Here is a 20,317-nt window from a genome sequence, read left to right as displayed (position 1 = left end):
ATATTAGAAGATGTTTGCCGGTTCTCCCCTTACTCATTATGTATCAGGAAACCTCTATAAAATGAGGATGACATAAATAGTGTATTAGTAAATATAGACTATCGTAATCTGGTTAAAGCGTTCATTGCCATAATGTCCCTAAACAGGTCATAGTAAGGCTAAAAAAATCATGCATGGAGATTAGCACATAGGGAACTAGAATCACATGGCACTGTAAAATCACAAGTTGTAAACGTTTGAAAGAATCTATATAACCCCTTAAAAAGAGTACAGGATTAAAGATCTGGGTCAAAGGCTTTGGAAATCTTGCATGTGCATTTGAGTAGAAAAGATAAAAAGGTGCACCATAGGCTCGAATATTGCACCCAAAAAATGCAGTATCTGTTTTATTAGATGAATGGAGCAAACATTTTAAATGCCAACCTGAACAGCTTATTCACACATAACTTACTAATATGAGTGTTAGTAAGTGCATCAAGAATACCCAGATTCAAATAGATTTTTATTGTTTTATTGACTGGGGAAGATGGACCATTGTGAGAGAACCTTGGGCATCCAGCAAACCTGAAACAGATTTTCATAAATTGCTTGCTATTAAGTGGTAAAGCTGAAACTCTCACCTGTGTTATAGCAGAGACATTGAGGTAGTAGATGTGCTAATTTACGCTATTATATTTATGTGCACATGCCTACAATGACAATTCTTTTGTTTTGTAATAAATTACAGTTCTTATTGAGGGCGCATGCACACAACTAATTGCATTTTCACCTAACTTACAGTAATTCTATTACCTGCTTTGACTTGATTTTCAAGATTGAAAATATTTGCCAGCTAATAAAGAATTTTTAGGAAATCTATCTCAAGCTCACTGGATGACCTAACTTCTCCCGTCATGCTCTACTTTTTCTAGATCTTTGGTAAACTGAGCCAACTATGTAGCATATGGTCACCTTAGGCAGATGCAAGGCAGATGTGGATAGAAGGTTTGCATTTGAAAAAGACATCCCAAACAACCTTGTTTACCTTATCACTCAAGAGCTGGAACCTAAAACAAAGAATAAATAGAACAAAGCATTGCAAATCGCAAAAAAAGGTTCTTTATTGCTCAAACTTCTTATAAACTCCCCATGACCAAAAATGTCTATTCTTTCTTTCTGAAAAAAGGTATGCAAGGTGGAGGGGGTGTCCTGGGCATGGCAATAGGAGCACACATTCCAGGGGAGCTCACAATCCATACTGCCAAACTTTTTTCCATGCACCCTCACTGTAATATTTTACTACTTTGCAGCAGAAGACTAAGCGACTGAACTATTGCTGCAGCCAAAAAACACTTTTCAAGGAGTTGGCAACATCTCCAGAGCTGCTTTTACGGGCTCCAGCTCGCAACATGGTGAAGGATCTGCTTTCACCTGGTTGGATGGGACTCCCTGGCAGGGCCTAGTTTGCTTGGAATTGATGAAGGAACAAAGGTATTCTCTTCAGAGCAGTGGCATGTCCAGTGACATTAAAATCAGGCTTATTTATTCAGATTGTGGTATGTTGTTGTTTGTGCCACTGCCACTGGTTTTCTTTCCCTTTTTTTATTTCATCTCTTTTGACATTGTACTTTTTTTTACTCTGGCTTACTGTATATTGTCTATCCTTCTTTCATTTAAACAAGTTTTATATATATATATATATATATATATATATATATATACATACACACTTAAAGGTACAAAAAGGTATACTAGGTCTGTTCTTTAAATAGTCACATCCCAGAACATGAAGTAAATTATGGATATTACAGCCAGTATAGGTTTCCAGAAATATAAATTATTCCACTTGAAATGATGAATATCAATGCTTTTAAAAATGTAGATTATCTGCTTTTTAAATCATCAATGTGAAGGAACTGGAGCCAGGAGAACATGCTGGTACACTGCAGATTGTCTTACCTTCAGCTGAGAGGCCTTGCACATTAACTCCTCGTGCTGCCAAAAAGTTCAGACAGATATCAACATTCTCAGTCTGTAACATAAAGACAAATAACAAGTCATTGGCTTCCCTTCACACGATATGCCAGGCTGTAATATATGCTAGAACTGGAATAAATGCCTAACATTTACTGCTACAATTCTTAGTGGACACCATAACTGCTATTAGGGAAAATCCAATAAAGCTTTCATTGTCAGCTTTAGGACTTGTAAAACAATTCATAAAGGCCAAATCCAGAAAGGCATGCTGACAGATTAGCAGTCCACCTACTTAGTATAAAACCGAGTTTTGCTCAGCCGGGCACTTTATGAAAATGGCCTTAGAGGACTTTGTAAAACTAAGAGAGCATGACTCCCTAAATGAAAGGCTGCACTGAATGCCATTGTATGAGAAGCGTGCCAATGCAAAATTTATCTTAATGATGTTTACTTCAAGGAACTTCTATGGTATAAAATAAATATGACAACATAGATATTATTTATGTAATAAAGTATATCTAAACCTAAGAACAAAAAGTGTTATACTGAAGCTTACTAGTCCTTAGATGTGATAGACAAATCATTTGTTCTTTATTTTCACCAGAATATTTTGCCAGACAAACTTTCTGTCTTACAATGACAATGATCACTCACTGTTCTGTACCTATGGACAAGCAGTGTTGTCAGTGTTTGATAGGAGGCATGTTAACACTACAGAACACAACCTGTTCTCCAAAACATAGCCCAAGTGTTCCTAATGTCATTGAATAAGAAAGGACTAGACGATACTGGACTCCTCCACCCAGGAAATAAGGGTGACTCTACCTTGCTTGCTTCTATGCACATTGTGAGAAGCACAAAGTTGGAAGAGAAATCTGAGAAAGTGATTTCAGTACAGAAGAGCCTGTACAATTATGCAAGGGAAAGTGAAGTCTGGCGTTCTGCTTTAATATTGGTTTAATCTCCAGCACCAAAATTTCTGTGCTGACACAAAATGGTTTGCATGGCTTGTTGTCCTTCTTATATAAATAAGGAGAGATTGTATAATCAACCGTATGTACTTTTACTGCAATATCCCTTGGCTGAGAGGGGTTCTATTTAAAGCTAGCAGGGGTTAGATATTTTTCACCAAGTATACAAGTCTTTGCTGCTTCTTAAAGCCAAGCTCATTTCCTGTGGCTGAATAGGAATCCCCCAGTAGGATTTCCTCATTCATACAGAATTTTATAAAAAGAGCACTAACCCGCACAGTAAAATTTACCATCAAAAGAACATAGCACAAGTGCTGACAGTTAGCAAAGGGTTTCCAAGCAGCATAAATTGCTACGAGACTTCCACACCAGCAGGTATTCACTTTGCTGTTTCAACTCTAACTATGTATATACAAGTCTATTAGCAATAAATCAAACTGCAGTCATACTTCTAAATGCTGCAATATATAGAAATAATAACACCTCTGTTTAATTCACAGTTGTAGATGTTTAATGAGAAAACATATTTGACGTGTAACATTACCTTCAGTATAATGTCTGGCTTAACAGTGAACAGTCTGGAAAATGGTCAGAAATATCAGTTGGTCATTTTAGCAGCCAGGATAATAATTATCAGCCAGGGTCAACTAATAACTGTTAACATGATTCACTTAAAGTGTATATCACACCATTCTTATTTCAGTTAGGAAGGCTTAGAAGTTAGAACTCATGTCATGTTTTATAGCTGCTGGAGTCCCAGTACAGGTTGGCTATAGAATGATGTTTGGGGTCTGGAATAGTGTATGATGGGAGGTATGTAGCACTATGGCTTTTTGTGAATATTTGTTTTATGAAGCCATCATGTCATGGTGGTAGAAAAACCTAGGTATTTATATGTTGTTAACAAAACCTTCATGTGTGGCTGTTTTCACTGGGAATCTTCATGACATGAGCAGGGTAAGGTGGATTGCCAAATTCATAAAGACAAGTTCCAAACAAGTCTGCTGATTATTCTTAGGCTGCATACACAATTTTTGTCCCTGGAAACAATGGCACCCTTTCTATTCTATGGAGTGGGGAAGGGGGATAACTAGCAAGCTGCTCCCCACTGTGCTCTCCTCCATTGATTTGTATAGCGGTTGGTCCAGGTCAGTCATGAACAATACATTACTGACAATGGATGCTCACCAGAAATGACCATGACTGTTTGTCTCAGGACTATTATTTGACATGTGTACATTACCCTAGCTTGACCAAGCCTTTGTCTCCGGTAAGGGATAGCTCGGAGATAGTCAGGCTGGCGGCCTCAAAGAACTTGTTGCTGGTTGTGGTATCTTTTCACCAAGAAGAGACTACCCAGAATAAAAGGATATGCACAAGACTCTAAATACATGGGATGAAGCAGAACTTCCTTACTTATTAATGATTTTGGCTTTGCTTTATGGCTGCATACCTGACTTGCATTTATTTATTGTTGGTTGGAATAAACAGCTTTTTTTTTTTTTTTGTTTAAACAAAAGAACTTGGTACTTCTACCCGATCCCCATGGCCCCCCCACCTTGCGGTGATTTACTCTAGTTCATTGGGTACATAGTATAACTGTGAATATTGGAGTTTTCATGAGTACAGGTTTAAAGTTGAAATCATCCAAGGTCTAGGAGAGGAAACTGGATGCAGACAGCAAAATATACTTGACTGGAGTTATTACCATACTCTATCCTAAAATATCATATATTTTATATATATTTCAAGTCTTTAACACACACATATACATGTGTATTAAAGATCATGATTAAAGATAATGTAAGTATTAAAGATCAATAAAGCAACATAATCTTCAAATCAACACAGACTTAAGTTTAGTTTGATCAAGGTGAACCCAAAACTGGCTGTCATGAAGTACTGTACTTTGCACACTGCTCCTTGAAACAGTATATTGGCTGAGCTATAGAATAAGTACATATCTGTTGTAAAATCCTGTAATTTATTCCTGCTTGCAAAATTGGAAGATGTTTAATTCAGATTTTTTGAATTATTAAATGAAGCCTGCCATGAAGAAGACCAATAAACCTCACTATTGCATAGAAGGGAAGCCTCCTGCCTTGGGCTTGCCTTAATCAGAGCCTTACATTGTTACCATGTTTTACATAGCATAGCTTTCCAATTTGTAAAATTCAATATAAAATATTTTGCAACTGCTGAGCTGGGAATGTGTCTTTGTTTGTGTTTTTAGTCCAAGCATTCCAAATATCCACAAGATCTGCAGCATGACAAGCATTTTCTAAGATGTGACCTGGTGTAACGTCAAAGATATTTGTACCAAGAATATTTATATACTGCTAAACAGGTGCAATTATGTTCTTCCTCTCCACCCGTATATCATTCTATAGATATACATTTCATTATTACACTTGAAAGTAATGTGGGGGCAACACATTTAAATGGAAACAAAGTTTTACATTGCTTAGAATTTTTATTTCATGAAGGTATACAGTTGATCGGTGTAAACTTTCATATAAACAGCTTCCATTAGAACAAATATTGAGGGTCTAAGGGCCAGAATACCCTATTTCCAAGCTGAATATTGCAACTGGAACCTCTAAATACTATAGTCACTTTCCTGGCTATGCTGGAAAGCAGATGAATAGATAAAAGGAGTGGCTGAACAGAATCACAAATCTTTTTGTAGTTTAGATTAATTTAAAGCAACTATGTCTTGAGTGGTTTTCATGTACTAACAATAACGATGACAAAGTTGTATAACTTAGCTATAAGATTATTTTGTATTAATAATAATGTTTTTGGAATTTTATTATTATGAATATTTTCAACATGCTCTTCATTCTCTGCTAAATCTAAGTACTGATGATTCTTTGCTGCCCTTTTTAATGAGTTAATGACTACTTGCATGCACCACAGTGATGGTATTTCTTAGGGTAGACTATCTTAAAGCAGAATGAAAAACACCAGGTAGAGATTTTGGCAGAAGTCACATGTAAACTCTCCTTTGCCAAAAAACTAAAATATTTTCCCAGGCTTTACTTGCCCTACACAGCTCTATATGTGGCATCACCATGAACGGACCTACACGCTGAGACTAATGTTATATCATCAGGTATATAAAACAGGTTCCTTGACCAGTCATTGCTGCCTGACATGGGAAAAAAGTAAGTGTGTTCCATAACTGGCAAGTATACAGTTCTGTGCATACTTCTTGATTATGGCAAAAGCTCAGCCACATTTTTTAAAGTTTATTTCTGCTTTTAAGTATCAATGCCTATGTAATATATGTGTTAAAATCTCTTGTAGGCTTCAACCTAAGCTTGGATGATGGTGTAGTTTTGCTGCAGCTGCAGATAGAGAGCGGTTATCCCATGACAAGGAGTGCCCTGAACAAAGACCTTTTTGCCAGCATCACTAGGGATTATTTAATTGAAAATGTAATATTTATGGTAAATGCGTATGAATCTGTATTGATTGGGCTTATGTTTACTTAATACTAACTACAAAAACATCACTTATTTCTTCACTTATTTCAGGCATTTTTGAAAAACAAAAAAAAATCATTCCTGGAATGATCCAGGTATGTTCATTTTTAAAATACATGTTAGGTCACTTTTCATAAATGAACATTCCTTTTCCTCTTTAAAAAGTTGATGACATGGATATCGGTCTAAGACTGTAAAACAAAATTCATGACACCATATTTTAACTGTGTATCTCATTGGAGTTAATAGTGATAATAAAATTAAAATAGGTTTTGCTGGCTTTCCAGGACAAAAAAGGGCTGCTGAGGGTTATATAAGCTCCTTCAAACTAGCCTAAGCTTGTTGTACCAAGAGCTATTAAATCATTAAAGGGCCCTTAGTAAGCTGAAGATATGATATTAGACAGTGAAAACCATAATGCTAAATATAATGATAATCACAATGTTATCCCTTTGGGTATCAACAAGCTTTATCATCTCCAAATCAGTACTAATGGGAATATATGGCTTGATAAGCAATGATTAGCATTAGGGATAGCTTTATGTTGATCACTAGAGTTGGCTATGTTTATTTAAAAAGATATTGATAATAACAGTAGAGCTGAAATTGTGAGGCTAATTTCTCAGTTTATTCAGTAAAATAAAATGGCCCAAGTGGAGTCTTCACTTCCTTAAACAATCACTCCATCTATCCTGTAAATTTGGACAATTTGCTGCAGCCACATTGCCTGATTAGTGATCAGGCAGCAGTTGCATTTTATGGATCGAGGGGCCATGCCATATTTCAGTAGAGAAACTACTGGCACATATTATATCAATTGTATCGATCATTATTACATACACCATGCATTCTAAATTATAGCAGCAACACTGATGTAAAAAACTTGACAATTTTTATTTTTTTTTCAAACCTTCTTTATGGTTTATCTTGAGAAGTAGGGTGGCCATAGTCAAGATGATCTAAATAAGCTAATATGTTTATTGTGATTTATTGGTAGAGACAAAATTACCCTGTATAGTTTAATTTAATATGTCCTGAGACAAACAAAGGTTCTGCCATTGCTGACCCTATTCTGAAAATGCTTATTACCTGGCTGTCATAATGACTCCAAGTAGTTTAAGCCATCAGCCAAGAATGGTTATGCATACAAGCGTGGCTGGATAAAAGTCAAGCCCTGTCTGCATACTAGAGGATACTGACTGAAAGTAATGTTGTAGTAGCTTAATTGTGACATCAATTAGCGTTTTTCAGTGGTGCCAGAAATTAGAACCTGAATGCTTCTGTCATGAAAAGTTTCCTTTATATACCAAAACAATACTGACAGCTAAAGGATAAAAAAAATATTGCACATATAAATCCTTCAATATGCTAAAAAGTCTTTGCATCCAATCACTAGTTATTTTCTCTCCAAAAAACAAATAAATTGTGGCTTTCATTCACTAAGATTAATGAGTAATCAGTGATGAGCAAACATGGTCATGTTTATTTCGTTCTGGGTACCCAGGGGAATATGTGCTCACTACTATGAACTTGTTGTTATTGTACACAACAGACAGCACTTGCATTGGCTGGTGGTTGGCAGGGGTAAAACTGTTAAGGTATACAGCAGAGTGGAATTAGCAAAGGGTGCCCCCTGACAACTATCCTGAAAACAACAAAACCAAAAACAAATATATAGTTCCAAAGGTTAAATGTTTGGGTTGGTTTTTCAATCAGCAATATGAACTGTAGGACCAGTTATTATAACACCACTGCTTATTTATGTTCATCGCTCAAACAAATATCACCAAAGTATGTAAGTTTTTTTTCATTGTATACATTTTTAAAACCCTATTGTTTTATAATTTGTTATTTTATTTCCCTAAGTTATCTAATGGTACTATAAATGGCACCTCTACCTTCTCTTTTCAAGAAACTCCCAGTTATCACCACACTAAAGCTGGTGTAATTAACCTGTGTGGTCATCTTTGTAAATTGGCATTCAAGTCATAATATCCAATATGGTAAATAAAGCTTAGTATAAAACTAACAACACCAGAACAAGAGATAAAAAAGGACATGAGAATAAGCCTGTTGTCTTTTTCTCATCTCGTAGTCGTGGGAAGGATAATCACAGAAGATGTCAGTAGTTTCTGATTTGAATGGTGATGAGCAGGTTGAGAACTGTCTAATATGTTAGTGATAAACCTGTTCATCTGTATGTGACCAGTAAAAGCTGTAATAAGCTCCTATTCCCAAGTATTATAATAATATATCTACTAAAATATATTTATTTTCTGATGAGAAGTGCAATGAACTGATGTGGTACCAAACAGAACTTATTCTTACTATATATATATATATATATATATATATATATATATATATATATATATACACACATATACATACACACACACACACACACACACAGAACATACAATTTAGTAAATATTGGACTTACCATCTGGGATTGGCTTTTCGGACAGCCATTGATATCTTCAACCTTTTCATTTGCTGAACAGAGAAGCAGAGGTGAAATCAGTGGAGGCAATAATGACACTTGCAGAGCGACCAGTTAGGTCAAAGTGTATTCTGTTACCTACAGCACTCCAGTCCCCATTCAGCAGTATCTCCTACCAGACACACAATAAACATACACACTCCACAACACTGAAAGTGTGAATGTGATCTACTGCTAATTCTCCTGGCCCTGCCAAGTAACTGCTGACATGAAATCCTCCCCAATTGTCTGTGCATGGCCAGGGATAATGTTTCAAGACATCCCAGAAAAGACTGATTCCCTCCAGCACACAAAATGCCCACATGGGAGACATATGGCTTGATCAAGTCTTTCTCTGTGACATTTCAGCATGTGGAGGATACACTGTAAGCCGCTGTAAAATAACGGTTAGACAGTTACTTCCCAGTATTTTAATGCTAACGAATTTCCAAACAAAGTCACAGAATAGTTTGGGCCGGGAGAGACATCTGGAATTAGTAACTGAACTTCAGACATACTGAAACACACGCTCTGTTTAACCTTTTAGTGGCTAAAGTCATACTGCCATCCAACTATTTCAATGGGAACATCCCTCTATGGGCACCCACAACAGAGATTCAACACTTACCAATGATCTGAATGATCTCTGCCAGCAGGACACCATCAGCAATATCTTGTTGTAAATCCTTAATCAGCCTCTTGTGACCAGACTTTGCTAGGTAGTGATTTGCCCAGTCTGTGTAAATCTACAAGACAAGAGGAAAAGGGAGGGATAAGGGAGAGTGAAGATAATAAAAAATATTCAGAAAAGCATTGACTTGAATAGGAGAACTATTCAGAATCACATTCCAACTTGGAAAGTCACAGCTCAGAAGGAAACTGTTATGCTGTTATTATTTAAACAATTTCTTTCCTATTCCCAGCTCTAATGACTCACTTTATTTTCAAATGAGGGTCGCTGGAGTTCTCTGACCACACAAGAAACATACTTTCACTCCATTCCTATCAAGGAAACTGCTGTCACAAATCTATCACTTCCATTCCTCCCTAATGAGTAAAACCAATTGATTTATCAGGGTGAAACATGAGTGCGTGAAACGCGTGCATATTCAAACTGTAAAAGGTTATGGATCTTTTTTTTCATATAACACATACATAAGGATTATATTTTATCTTTGCTCAAAGCACATAAAACAGTGCAGTCTGATAAAATAACAAATACTGTACACTGTACAAGCTGTTGGCAATTGCATTTGTTAGGCTGTCCACTCCAAGATATTTCTGTTTACTTTTGAAGGGTATGTTCCGTTTTGGGTTGGCTCAAATGCAATTGCTGGCTGGTTTGTTAAGCTCTTAGGAACCCAAAGAGAAAGTTTCCCCATTCTTTATTTACAACAAACACTATTACCACTGAAACCCTGATTGATTTGTATACTAAGCGAAAATCAGCTGAAATTGTTAGCAAAATATTGAATAAATCAAGGCAAGAAGGGAAGCAAGGCTGCAGTTCTCAACACCATTCTTCTCTGGGGATTTACCAACTGAGGGCATGGTTGAATCCTCTGGACTTTACCAAAATACTGATATGAGCTTACTTGTGTATTGTTACTATAGTGGTAATTGCATCATGACCTTAAATAAGGAGATTCTCTATAGTCTTCAGTGTAAGACACCAAGGACAGGTCAAAAACATTTGTGGTACTGTTTCTGTTTGTCACTATCTGAATGTAATGTATACACATGGATACAGCACACATACATTATCTGTAATAAGATATGCAGTTTGCAATTTGCAATGTAGAACCTTGTTTTCAAAACTTTCTATCTCCTTTGTGGCTATAAAGAATATATGCCTCTTCCTGGCACGCCACTGCAACCCCTTTCCAATTTATAAAAAAAGGGTTTAAGCAATTTTGTATGCTCAGTTACAGTGCTGATATTTTAAACCCCTTCTTGTTTTAAATAGTCACATACTGTATTGTATCTTCAGATATCAAGTCTCCAGGAAATACCAAATGCAGCTGTTAGACACAAGATTAAAAACAACACATCATAGGAATCTTGTCAGACTTTAATATGTGCGCCAGCCACTGGCTTGTGAATGATTTTACTTTGTTGTATCACAAGTTGGTATATCACAAGTTGTAAACCCGGAGTTGTTTTTTATCACTTATAATCAGATATTCTCAAGGCCAGGATACCATTTTCATATTCCCGCACTCTTTATTATTATTAAACAGGATTTATATAGCGCCAACATATTACGCAGCGCTGTACAATAAACAGGGGTTGCAAATGACAGACTAATACAGACAGTGATACAGGAGGAGAGGATCCTGCCCCGAAGAGCTTACAATCTAGTACTTTTGGGACATCAAACAAACCTTATAGTATGAATTTTAAAACTAAAGACAAAAAAAAACCACAGGTTGTGAAGTCTTCTATCCTTTTTTAGTACGAACATTAAGTATAACAACATGAACAAGGGGAAATTGGTAAATATGCTCTAAATGAAGTATAGTGATGCAGCCCTTCTACAATTACCTCCACACTGATGGCCCTAGAAGCAAAGTCCCATTCCTACGATTTTGTTGGCAGAGGAGGTAACCAGAAGTTCAATTCATGCAACTATGAGACTCTGGAAGAAAAGGCTAGCTGAAGTGGGAATGTTAACCAGTACAGAAACTCCCTTGACAATATGGCAAAATCTTAGAAGTAAGAGATGACAAAAACCACTCAGTAACATAATCTGTAATTAACAATACAACAGAAGCTGAACAAGACTCTTTCAAAAATGCAGTTTATGCTTTACTGAACACATTTTTTTACATTGTTGCCAGCTGTTTTGGTTTTAGAGTGTAACAAAAAAAAAAAAAGAGGAATCGATATACCTATCCAACCAAATAGAAAAAAAGTTTTAACAATTGTTGGATGTTGCAAATTAAGCAGACACAGTCAAACTTTCAGCTCCAGACATCATGTGTTAAATATTCAGGTTTTTTGTGTTTAAGCAAAATTTAACATACTTGCCTACTTTACTGACTTACATTTTAGGAACTAGAGGAGACCTGCCCAAGTTAAGGAGAATCATACAAACTTTGCATAACTAGTGTCTCGAGTGGTGAATGAACAGGGCAACCCAGAACTGCAGGACAGTGCTTTAAGCTGTGTATATATGCTGCCAATATACTGTATGTATTCCTTTCATTGTTTGTTATCCAAATGACGGCATTTTAGTGATGTATTTCTGAAAGATAATTTATCAGAATAGAAGTATTTATCTTAACAAATATTTATTTGGTTTGACGATCATTTTCCTTTTGCAATGTATTTACAGCTTTTTGCTTTAAAAACTCACACAAAGAACAGTAACCATAGGGCCCATGAGACTAAAAATGTGCAGGTGTGTTATGTTCTTCTGGACAGTACGAAGTGTAACTCACAAAATATTGCGTAAACCACCGGTGTCGTACCAACTGAGCAGTATGTTTTAAATCTATTAGCATAAACTGTGAATATACAAATGCAAAATAAAATTGTACCATGAGGTTAATGTTCCTTGCAGTGCCTTGGCAAAACTGCTGCAGCTCTCAGCAGACTGTTACTTATTTACTTTTCAAATGCTCATTTCTGATCTCCCTGGATAGCAAAATCATAACTCAGCATTTATAATCTGCTTGTTGAAAAATGGTTCAGACTTTTTGCCAGAAGGCAGTACTCTTGTATACTTCATAGAAAGAGGCTGTGCAATCTCATTTACCTCTCTCTCTTTCTTTGGATTATACATACTGCCTAATATTAGACACTGACAATTAATAATTAACAAACAGATTAATAAAGATGGTTCAAGTTAACACTTTTACAAACGATAAAACCAACAGTGACAAGTGATGGTGTGGAATTATGCCCCCTTATAAAGTGATATCTATCCATATGTTTGCTTAGAATATTTTGTATGGAGAATGCTTATCACATTTTTAAAGCTTCACAATAATTATTTACAAGAGACAAAGGAAAATTGAGGGATCCCATTTCAAGCATGCTTTATCCTTAAGACCAAGTTTGCCTTTTAAAAAATTCCTAACTCTACATAGGAAAGAGTCGTTATGCTCATCTTTCCAGCAACTCGTGTCCTAACTTCCTTTCCATTCTAGTGCTGCCTTATTAAGACAGTATGGCATTTGACACCACTGCCTCTGTGGTTCCTTTCTCCAAACCCTTTTTCCCTGTAGAAGACAGCAGTGCGAAAGGACAACACTCCATGGTTGCCCTAAAGAAGCTGAATTTCTACAATAGAGGGGCAGGGTCTTGGGAGAGGTTCTATAAGGAACCCCCTAAGTAGTATATATTGGTTAGAGACTGTTGGTCCAAAGTTTGGGGTAGAGTGGGAATGGGTTAAAAGGTCTGTTGCACATTCTGACACTTTGCATTGCCGAGAATTATTGGACACATGACAAAAAGGTTTCCATAACAGCACCCAAACCAAGTATACCTATTTTAAAGAGAGAGGGGTATCCAATGGTCTCCAGGACTTTAGCATACAGATTTCTGTGGTTACTGGCTTTGTTTTTAAAATCAATACCAGAGCTGCATTGCCTCTATATTCCTATGAAGAAGAGCCTTCTGTAGATACACATATGTGACATTGACAACTTGCTAAAATACATTTTTATGAGACTTTACGTATTATCACCTGTGAAAGTTTTTATTTTACCTTATCCACTACTAGCCAAGCCAAAATCTTGTTTATTAAATATTTTAGGATGCTCAATGAAAGTTAAATTTAAAAATAAAATCGAACCAGATCAAAAGAGTACCCATTGAATACACAAAGAATATTATTATTCAAAATGGTAATGAAGACGTTGTTTAAAGTTACATTAAACTGTGAAGCATGTAATCAACATAGATGGGTAAATTTAAAAAATCTGCCCCATCAACATCAAACAATCCTCTCCTTAATGAAATATCAAAACACAATGATAAACTATTTAGTGAATCATTCAATATTCATGAATACCTAAATTCTAATAACAATGTAGCTATCAATATAGCACACGATTCAAAAGTGCAAGATGAGATTTAATGTACAGGTTTAGCATTTCAAAAGTGCCAGATCCTAAGGTGGGGGGTTTAGTATGCTCTTCCTACATGTGCATTTGGTGTGGTATTATTAGTATATAGGACATTTATTTAATGGTTAGACCATTGGGACGTAATATCAGCAACAGATGACAGCTCAGACACCAAGTACAGACACTAAGGTTTGTGAATATTTTTGAGATATATATATATATATATATATATATATATATATATATAATTAAATTTTATTTATATTTTTATTATATATAATATTCTGATTACTGTGATTATATAGTCAACCACCTACAAAGACTCTATTATTTCTCATGATAAACATTAATATGCCTTTCAACCTCTTTTGGCCAGACAAGACCATAACAAAGTTCAGAGTGTCTGTAAATAAAGCAAGAACAGAAGACCTCAACAAAGCTCAGTGTATAGCACATTGGCTTTGTGTTCTCTAATTCTCAATGAGATTCAAAATTAAATAAAAGGTGAAGTCTTGAAGAACAACCACATCAAACTGGTTTACACTGCCTGGAAAATATGACTCATGATTCCATTTCATCGTTCTTTAAATGAAAACTTCTTACAAGCTTGGCATAAATGTCACATAATTTGTACACATAAAAGAGGTAAGTGATTAAATGAAGGCTAGACATTAGTAATCTAGCCTCTAGAATATATGAGAGTTACCATTTTGGTAACTGGTTGCAGAAGATACCACATTACAACTGACTGCTATTGTCTAGGGATCTCAGTCAGCAATGATTCAGAGAAGGTGCCTTTTTCATAGAAGACACTGCAAAAATCAGGTGTCCTCACTTCCTTCCGCTGGTCCTAGACACGTGAAGCTCCACATCTTGTTCCATCTTGCTGCATTGACCAGCAGTGAAACATGGTGTTTTTTGTACTATTAATATACAGGAGACTTTACTTTAATAATCATTTTGATGACCAGCAATGTTAAGGAGAACAATTTTATCACCAACTACTTAGCTGGCATACTTGGAAACTTTTATACTGATTGTAACCATAAAGGAAGGAATATTTACTGTCCACCTAAACTGTCATAAGCATTAACCAGCAACAATTAAAATGATCTTCTGTGCCAGGCATAGTTGTCAGTTCCTATCCTACTTTTAGATAACTGGACATCAAGGGGGAACATGCTATAACCTTAAATGCTCAAAAATTGCCTTCTATACTTTTATGTATACATGTGCAATGCAGTGAGGAAACTAATACAGTACATTTATTTTTTTACCAGTAGCAACCGTTTGCTGCATTAATCAAGTGCTTGCTTTTGCCACTACATGCCTTCTCCTGGGGTTAATGTAAGGTCTGTTACGCTGACAGCTGAAATCGGCCAGCAGGGAGCAGGTGAGGCTGCGCTGTGTCTGTTGTATACAAAGGTCTGACAGCTGACGACAAACAGAAGAAGTTATGCAGTAGATTCCCTTGTTTTCGAATTTATGACTGAAGTGTCCCATAGCTTTACTTCATCTTTTGGAAAAGCTAAACATTTTCTGTACATTGAAATTAATGACTTATCCCATTCCACTACAGGCCATAAGGGCTTTGGCCTTCTATGTTTAGGCTTTGTAATCACAGTATAGCGTTGGTTTGCAACCAACATCACTATGTCATAGTAGGAGTAATACCTAGAAATAAATAATTAAACACAGAACAAGCCCTCCTGAAAGTGTACCTAAACTTGGAAATTTTACTTTACATTAAAGAGTCGACAACCCTTCATTCAACCCTGCATTGGGTGACGTATGAAGAAGAACTTGGAAGAAGAGGCAAAGATGGTGGTGCCCGGTGCGCCCGCTCGGAGACGGATGCCAGGATGACGCGGGTGGCGATGGGAGACACCCCTGGACCGATAGACTGCACTGTGGGATTAAAGGTAAGTGAATTTTTGTTCTTTTAGGCACTTTTGAGTTTACTTCCTTTTCAATCCGAGTTATGCGATCCTTTCAGAAAGACCCTTGCAAACTCTAACACCAGCTTGGATCTGCCTGTACTGCACAGAGAAGCACATCTAAAATAATGCTTGTAATGAAAACTGAAAGATAATATTTAAACTTATTGTTAGCATGTTATTAAAGGAGGTAGGAGCCTGGGAAGGGATATATTCAGAATAATTAGATTTGCAGGGGGATTAGGCAAACCCATGTACCGACCAGTGCCTTGCTAGCTGCTCAGTCACTTGCAGTTCGTGCTGGTTCTTATATCAGTGTTTGCAGATTTTTTAGTGGGCATCAGTAAGGGGTACTGAACCACTTACTAAACCCCTCATTCATTCTCTATTTGCCTGCCGTTGGTAGATGCTACATCTCCCTCGATGAAGTTGTTCCATAGTGTCAGGAAGCAATAGCCGCACTACAGCCTCACCGCCAGTCTGAACATACTAATACCCAAGTACACATTTTATTATTATTATTATTGATAATCAGTATTTATATAGCACCAACATATTACGCAGAGTTGTAAATCTTTGGATACAAGTATTATAGAATCATTTCCCTTTGGTAGAAAAACTGAACTGTAGCTATAATTTCATAGCTTCTTGTTTGTGGGTGTCCTGCTCCTCGTAACTGCCTTATATAATATACCAATCAATAGTTACGTCTCCTGAATGACATCAGAAATAGAAACAAAACATGTAGACACATATTTTTGTAACTGTTAAGGGTTATATTCATGTTTTTTCCTTCTTGCTCCTTTAATTTCTTCATACATACAGAATAACAGAATGTTGTATGTGTACTTCATTGGCTGAAATGGGGACTTTCTAGCATCACCATCTATTTGTTCTGATTTTCATAAGATCTATGTTTACAGTTCAGTCTGTACTGTGGATTATTCACAAATGGATGACTAAAAAAAAGTTTATTATTGCTCTTCTGAAACTTTGCCATGGTGTTTTAACTGCATCTTACTCACAAAAACAGGAATGAAGGTGACTTGCTCTTACTCACTTCCTTCTGGTGCTTTACCACCATGTATGAATACAGTTTTATATCTGAAGGTCTGAAGAGGAAAAGATTTATTGATGGCACTGTACAAGTTATCAAACATTTCCTTTCACTTTTAAAGGTGACTATAATGATCACAGATTTTAATAAAAAGTTTTTTTTTTCTATTTTTTTTAACCCCATACCATATTGTCATGTTACAAAACATTTCCCTTGCTCTAGCCATCTAACTTCTGTATATCATACAAATATAGTTATGAGCTCAATCAAAGTAAAATACTGATAACAAAGTTTATGTAGGAGGATCAGCATATCTCTGTGAATGAGTCAGTTGGGAGAGGATACAGTGCTTTCCTTTTCCTTCTATGGGGTTTCGTTGGAAGCTCTGTTCTCTCTCCAAGTAAATCACTACACACTCAAAAGATGCCCTGGTTATCAAGCACACTACAGTCATACCTACTTATTTATAATACCAGACTCTAGGCAAATATAAAATACACCAAATAATGCAGCTCTGTAAATATTAATACATCATTAATCAGAGAAAATATGCTACTAATGACAGTCATCAGACTAAAAACATCTAGCTGAAAAGTATTCAAATTCAGAACATTTCCAGGTTCTGTCACTTTTACCTGCGCAACATATCCAAAATCTGCCACTACCTGTCCCTCCTTGTACATACTCTTATCTCTCGTCCGGACTACTGTAACCTCCTCCTCTCTGGTATTCCACTAACCCGACTCTCTCCTCTACAATCTATTATGAATGCTGCAGCCAGACTCATCCATCCTTCCCACCGCTCCTCTTCTGCTACATCTCTTTGTAGTTCTCTCCATTGGCTTCCTTTTCACCTTAGAATCAAATTCAAGCTTCCTTGCTTTGCCTTCAAATCCCCACACAGGTATTGTCCCACTTACCTTTCTGACCCGGTAAAAAAAATACTCCCCTAGCCGCTCTCTTTGCTCCTCCAATGACCTACTAATGACTTCCTCACTCATAACCTCATCACACGCACGGACACAAGACTTCTCTAGAGCTGCCCCAACTCTCTGGAATGGGCTTCCTCATCCTATTTGGCTTGCTTCTACTTTCTGCTCATTTAAAAGAGCACTGAAAACCCATTTTTTCAAACTTGCCTTCCTATCTTTTTCTGTATTTTAAAACCCTTACTACTTCCCATCACTCCATATCTCCCCTCCTATTGTTGTGTGTTACTTCCCCCACCTACTAGTTTGTAAGCTCTTCGGGACAGGGTCCTCTCCTCCTGTGTCACTGTTTGTATCTGTCTGTCATTTGCAACCCCTATTTAATGTACAGCGCTGTGTAATATGTTGGCGCTATTTAAATCTTGTTTATTCATATTAATAATAATAAAAGTATTGAAATCAAAACTTTTTTGAAGCTTAATATTGTAGCCCGAAGCTGGTTTTGTTATTTTATTTTTTAATGGGCTATTCTTTTCATGTGATTTTGTATGCTTTAAAGAAACATTGTACCTATAGTACAGTTCTTTGTCAAAACACATGTGTCACCACATCATAGGTGCACAGTTGTATCCAAAACACTGGAGTTGATTTCAGTTGAATACATCAGTATATGGCTCATTAGTATAAGTAACAGTACAACAGGTTTGACATGCCCATTCCGGGTCAGACATGTGGTTTATTATACTATTCTAAGAATTTTATGTTATGCATACACCTCTGGTGCAAGTAATCACTCCTTTCTTATCAGGATTAAAAACACTGGCACCTACACCTCACTAAAATAACAAACACAATTTAAACATTTATGTCTCTATTTATAAAGCAGTGAATCTGACATTCCCTGGTGGAGAATAAATTACTGTCATTGAAACACATGGACCTAGAAGATTCTCCACCAGGGAAGGTTTGAGGGAATGTCAGATTCCCTGCTTTATAAATAGAGCCCTTTGTGACAGAATAATAAATCCAGCTTTAACATTACACAATACCATGTTCCAATAATCTCCACCAAGGCTTGCTGGACACATAACTTACCCAAATTGGCTGTAACCTTTTTTGATATAACCGGTATGTAAAAGCATATTTCATTTAGCTTAAGTTACCATAAATGGAAACAAGTCAGTTATGTGAAAATATTGTATTCCTATGCTGACACTATAACCCTGATCAAATCTGGCTCCAAATAGATTGAATATGACAGCACATTGCAGTTGCAAGCATGCATCCTAACATACATCTTTCAACAAAATTGGCCTGAAATTGACAGCAAGCTATTTAGAACTACAGACAATGTGAATAGTTGCTGTTTTACGTTTTTTCCTATTCAAATAGATTCCTCTTTCACATGACAAAGTAGTACACAAATCCTTTAAATGTACTATTCTTTAAAAATAGCAAACACACTGATCAAATGCTACTCGTGTATAGTAAGAATAAGCACCAAGTAAATAAATACTCAAATGAAAGAGTTTTTTTTTAAAAAGTAAATTTAAAACATTTTTTAATTGCAGCACTCACAATGGAAGATCCATCACTAGGAGTCAACAAGCTGTCATTCATCTCATGTATTCTGACCGGAGTGGAGATCAGCAGAGTGAGCACAAGAATGACTTCTTCGCATTGCTGTGCCATTGTTCCTTCATTGGCAATTGGCAAGCTATCGTGTGTTGTGAAATCAATGATCTGTAATTGTTAGATTGCGGACTCTTTTCAGCCCGTGGATGACTAGATAAATGTTTCTTAACTTCCTTACTAAGGACATAAGAAAAGGCGGAGATCTTGCCAATGGAAGGAAAAATCTCTCCTAGAACATTGTCAGGGTACCCACTGAAAGGTGTTCTATTTTTTATTTACTGTGTAACAACTAACATTTTTGGATTTTTCCCACTTTCAGTCCCATTGGTTAGCAGGACATATGCAGAGGGTAAATCGCCTAATCAGTGAGCCCAAGACAGAAGTTCTGAACTTAACTTACACTGTCCAAAACAAAAAAAAATGTCTTTTTATACATTTAGAGTCATTGTGTTAAATGAACTCAGGTGAATACAAGTTTGCGCAACATTCAATGTTCTCATAATAGGCCATCTGTTCTATACTAAGATCTGAAACAACTACAAAAGCTTGAACATAATGCATAACAAATGATAAAAAGGCCTAATAGTTTACATGAACATTTGTTTTAAACCAGTTTATAATGTATGCTCTATTTATTATATTATAGGAACCACAGACTGATGCTTTTTATTTTTTATTAGGATATAGTTTAATTATGTGTTTTATTTACAACATACATTTTTTAATCTTTAAAATGAATATGCCTCCAACAGGAATGTTCTTTAAATCGGGTGGCATATTAAAGAAG

General features: G+C 36.2%; 1 protein-coding gene across 12 annotated transcripts in view; it reads right to left on the bottom strand.

Moving 5' to 3' along the window:
* NAV3 (neuron navigator 3) overlaps window positions 1-20,317 on the bottom strand; it is a 349,645-nt gene that overhangs the window by 121,105 nt on the left and 208,223 nt on the right. For 11 of the 12 annotated variants that reach the window (XM_072401409.1, XM_072401410.1, XM_072401401.1 and 8 more), the window contains 3 exons: window positions 9,526-9,643; window positions 8,859-8,911; window positions 1,939-2,011 (listed from right to left, as the gene is read on the bottom strand). In XM_072401409.1, coding sequence (XP_072257510.1) covers window positions 1,939-2,011; window positions 8,859-8,911; window positions 9,526-9,643 — 244 coding nt within the window. Of the gene's footprint in view, window positions 1-1,938; window positions 2,012-8,858; window positions 8,912-9,525; window positions 9,644-20,317 lie in introns of those variants that run through there. The other variant, XM_072401411.1, reaches the window with a different exon arrangement.

The sequence above is a fragment of the Pyxicephalus adspersus genome, chromosome 2, assembly GCF_032062135.1.
Source record: "Pyxicephalus adspersus chromosome 2, UCB_Pads_2.0, whole genome shotgun sequence".
NCBI lineage: Eukaryota > Metazoa > Chordata > Amphibia > Anura > Pyxicephalidae > Pyxicephalus > Pyxicephalus adspersus.
Note: the sequence above shows the minus strand (reverse complement) of the source record. Positions and strands in the feature narration are given on the sequence as shown.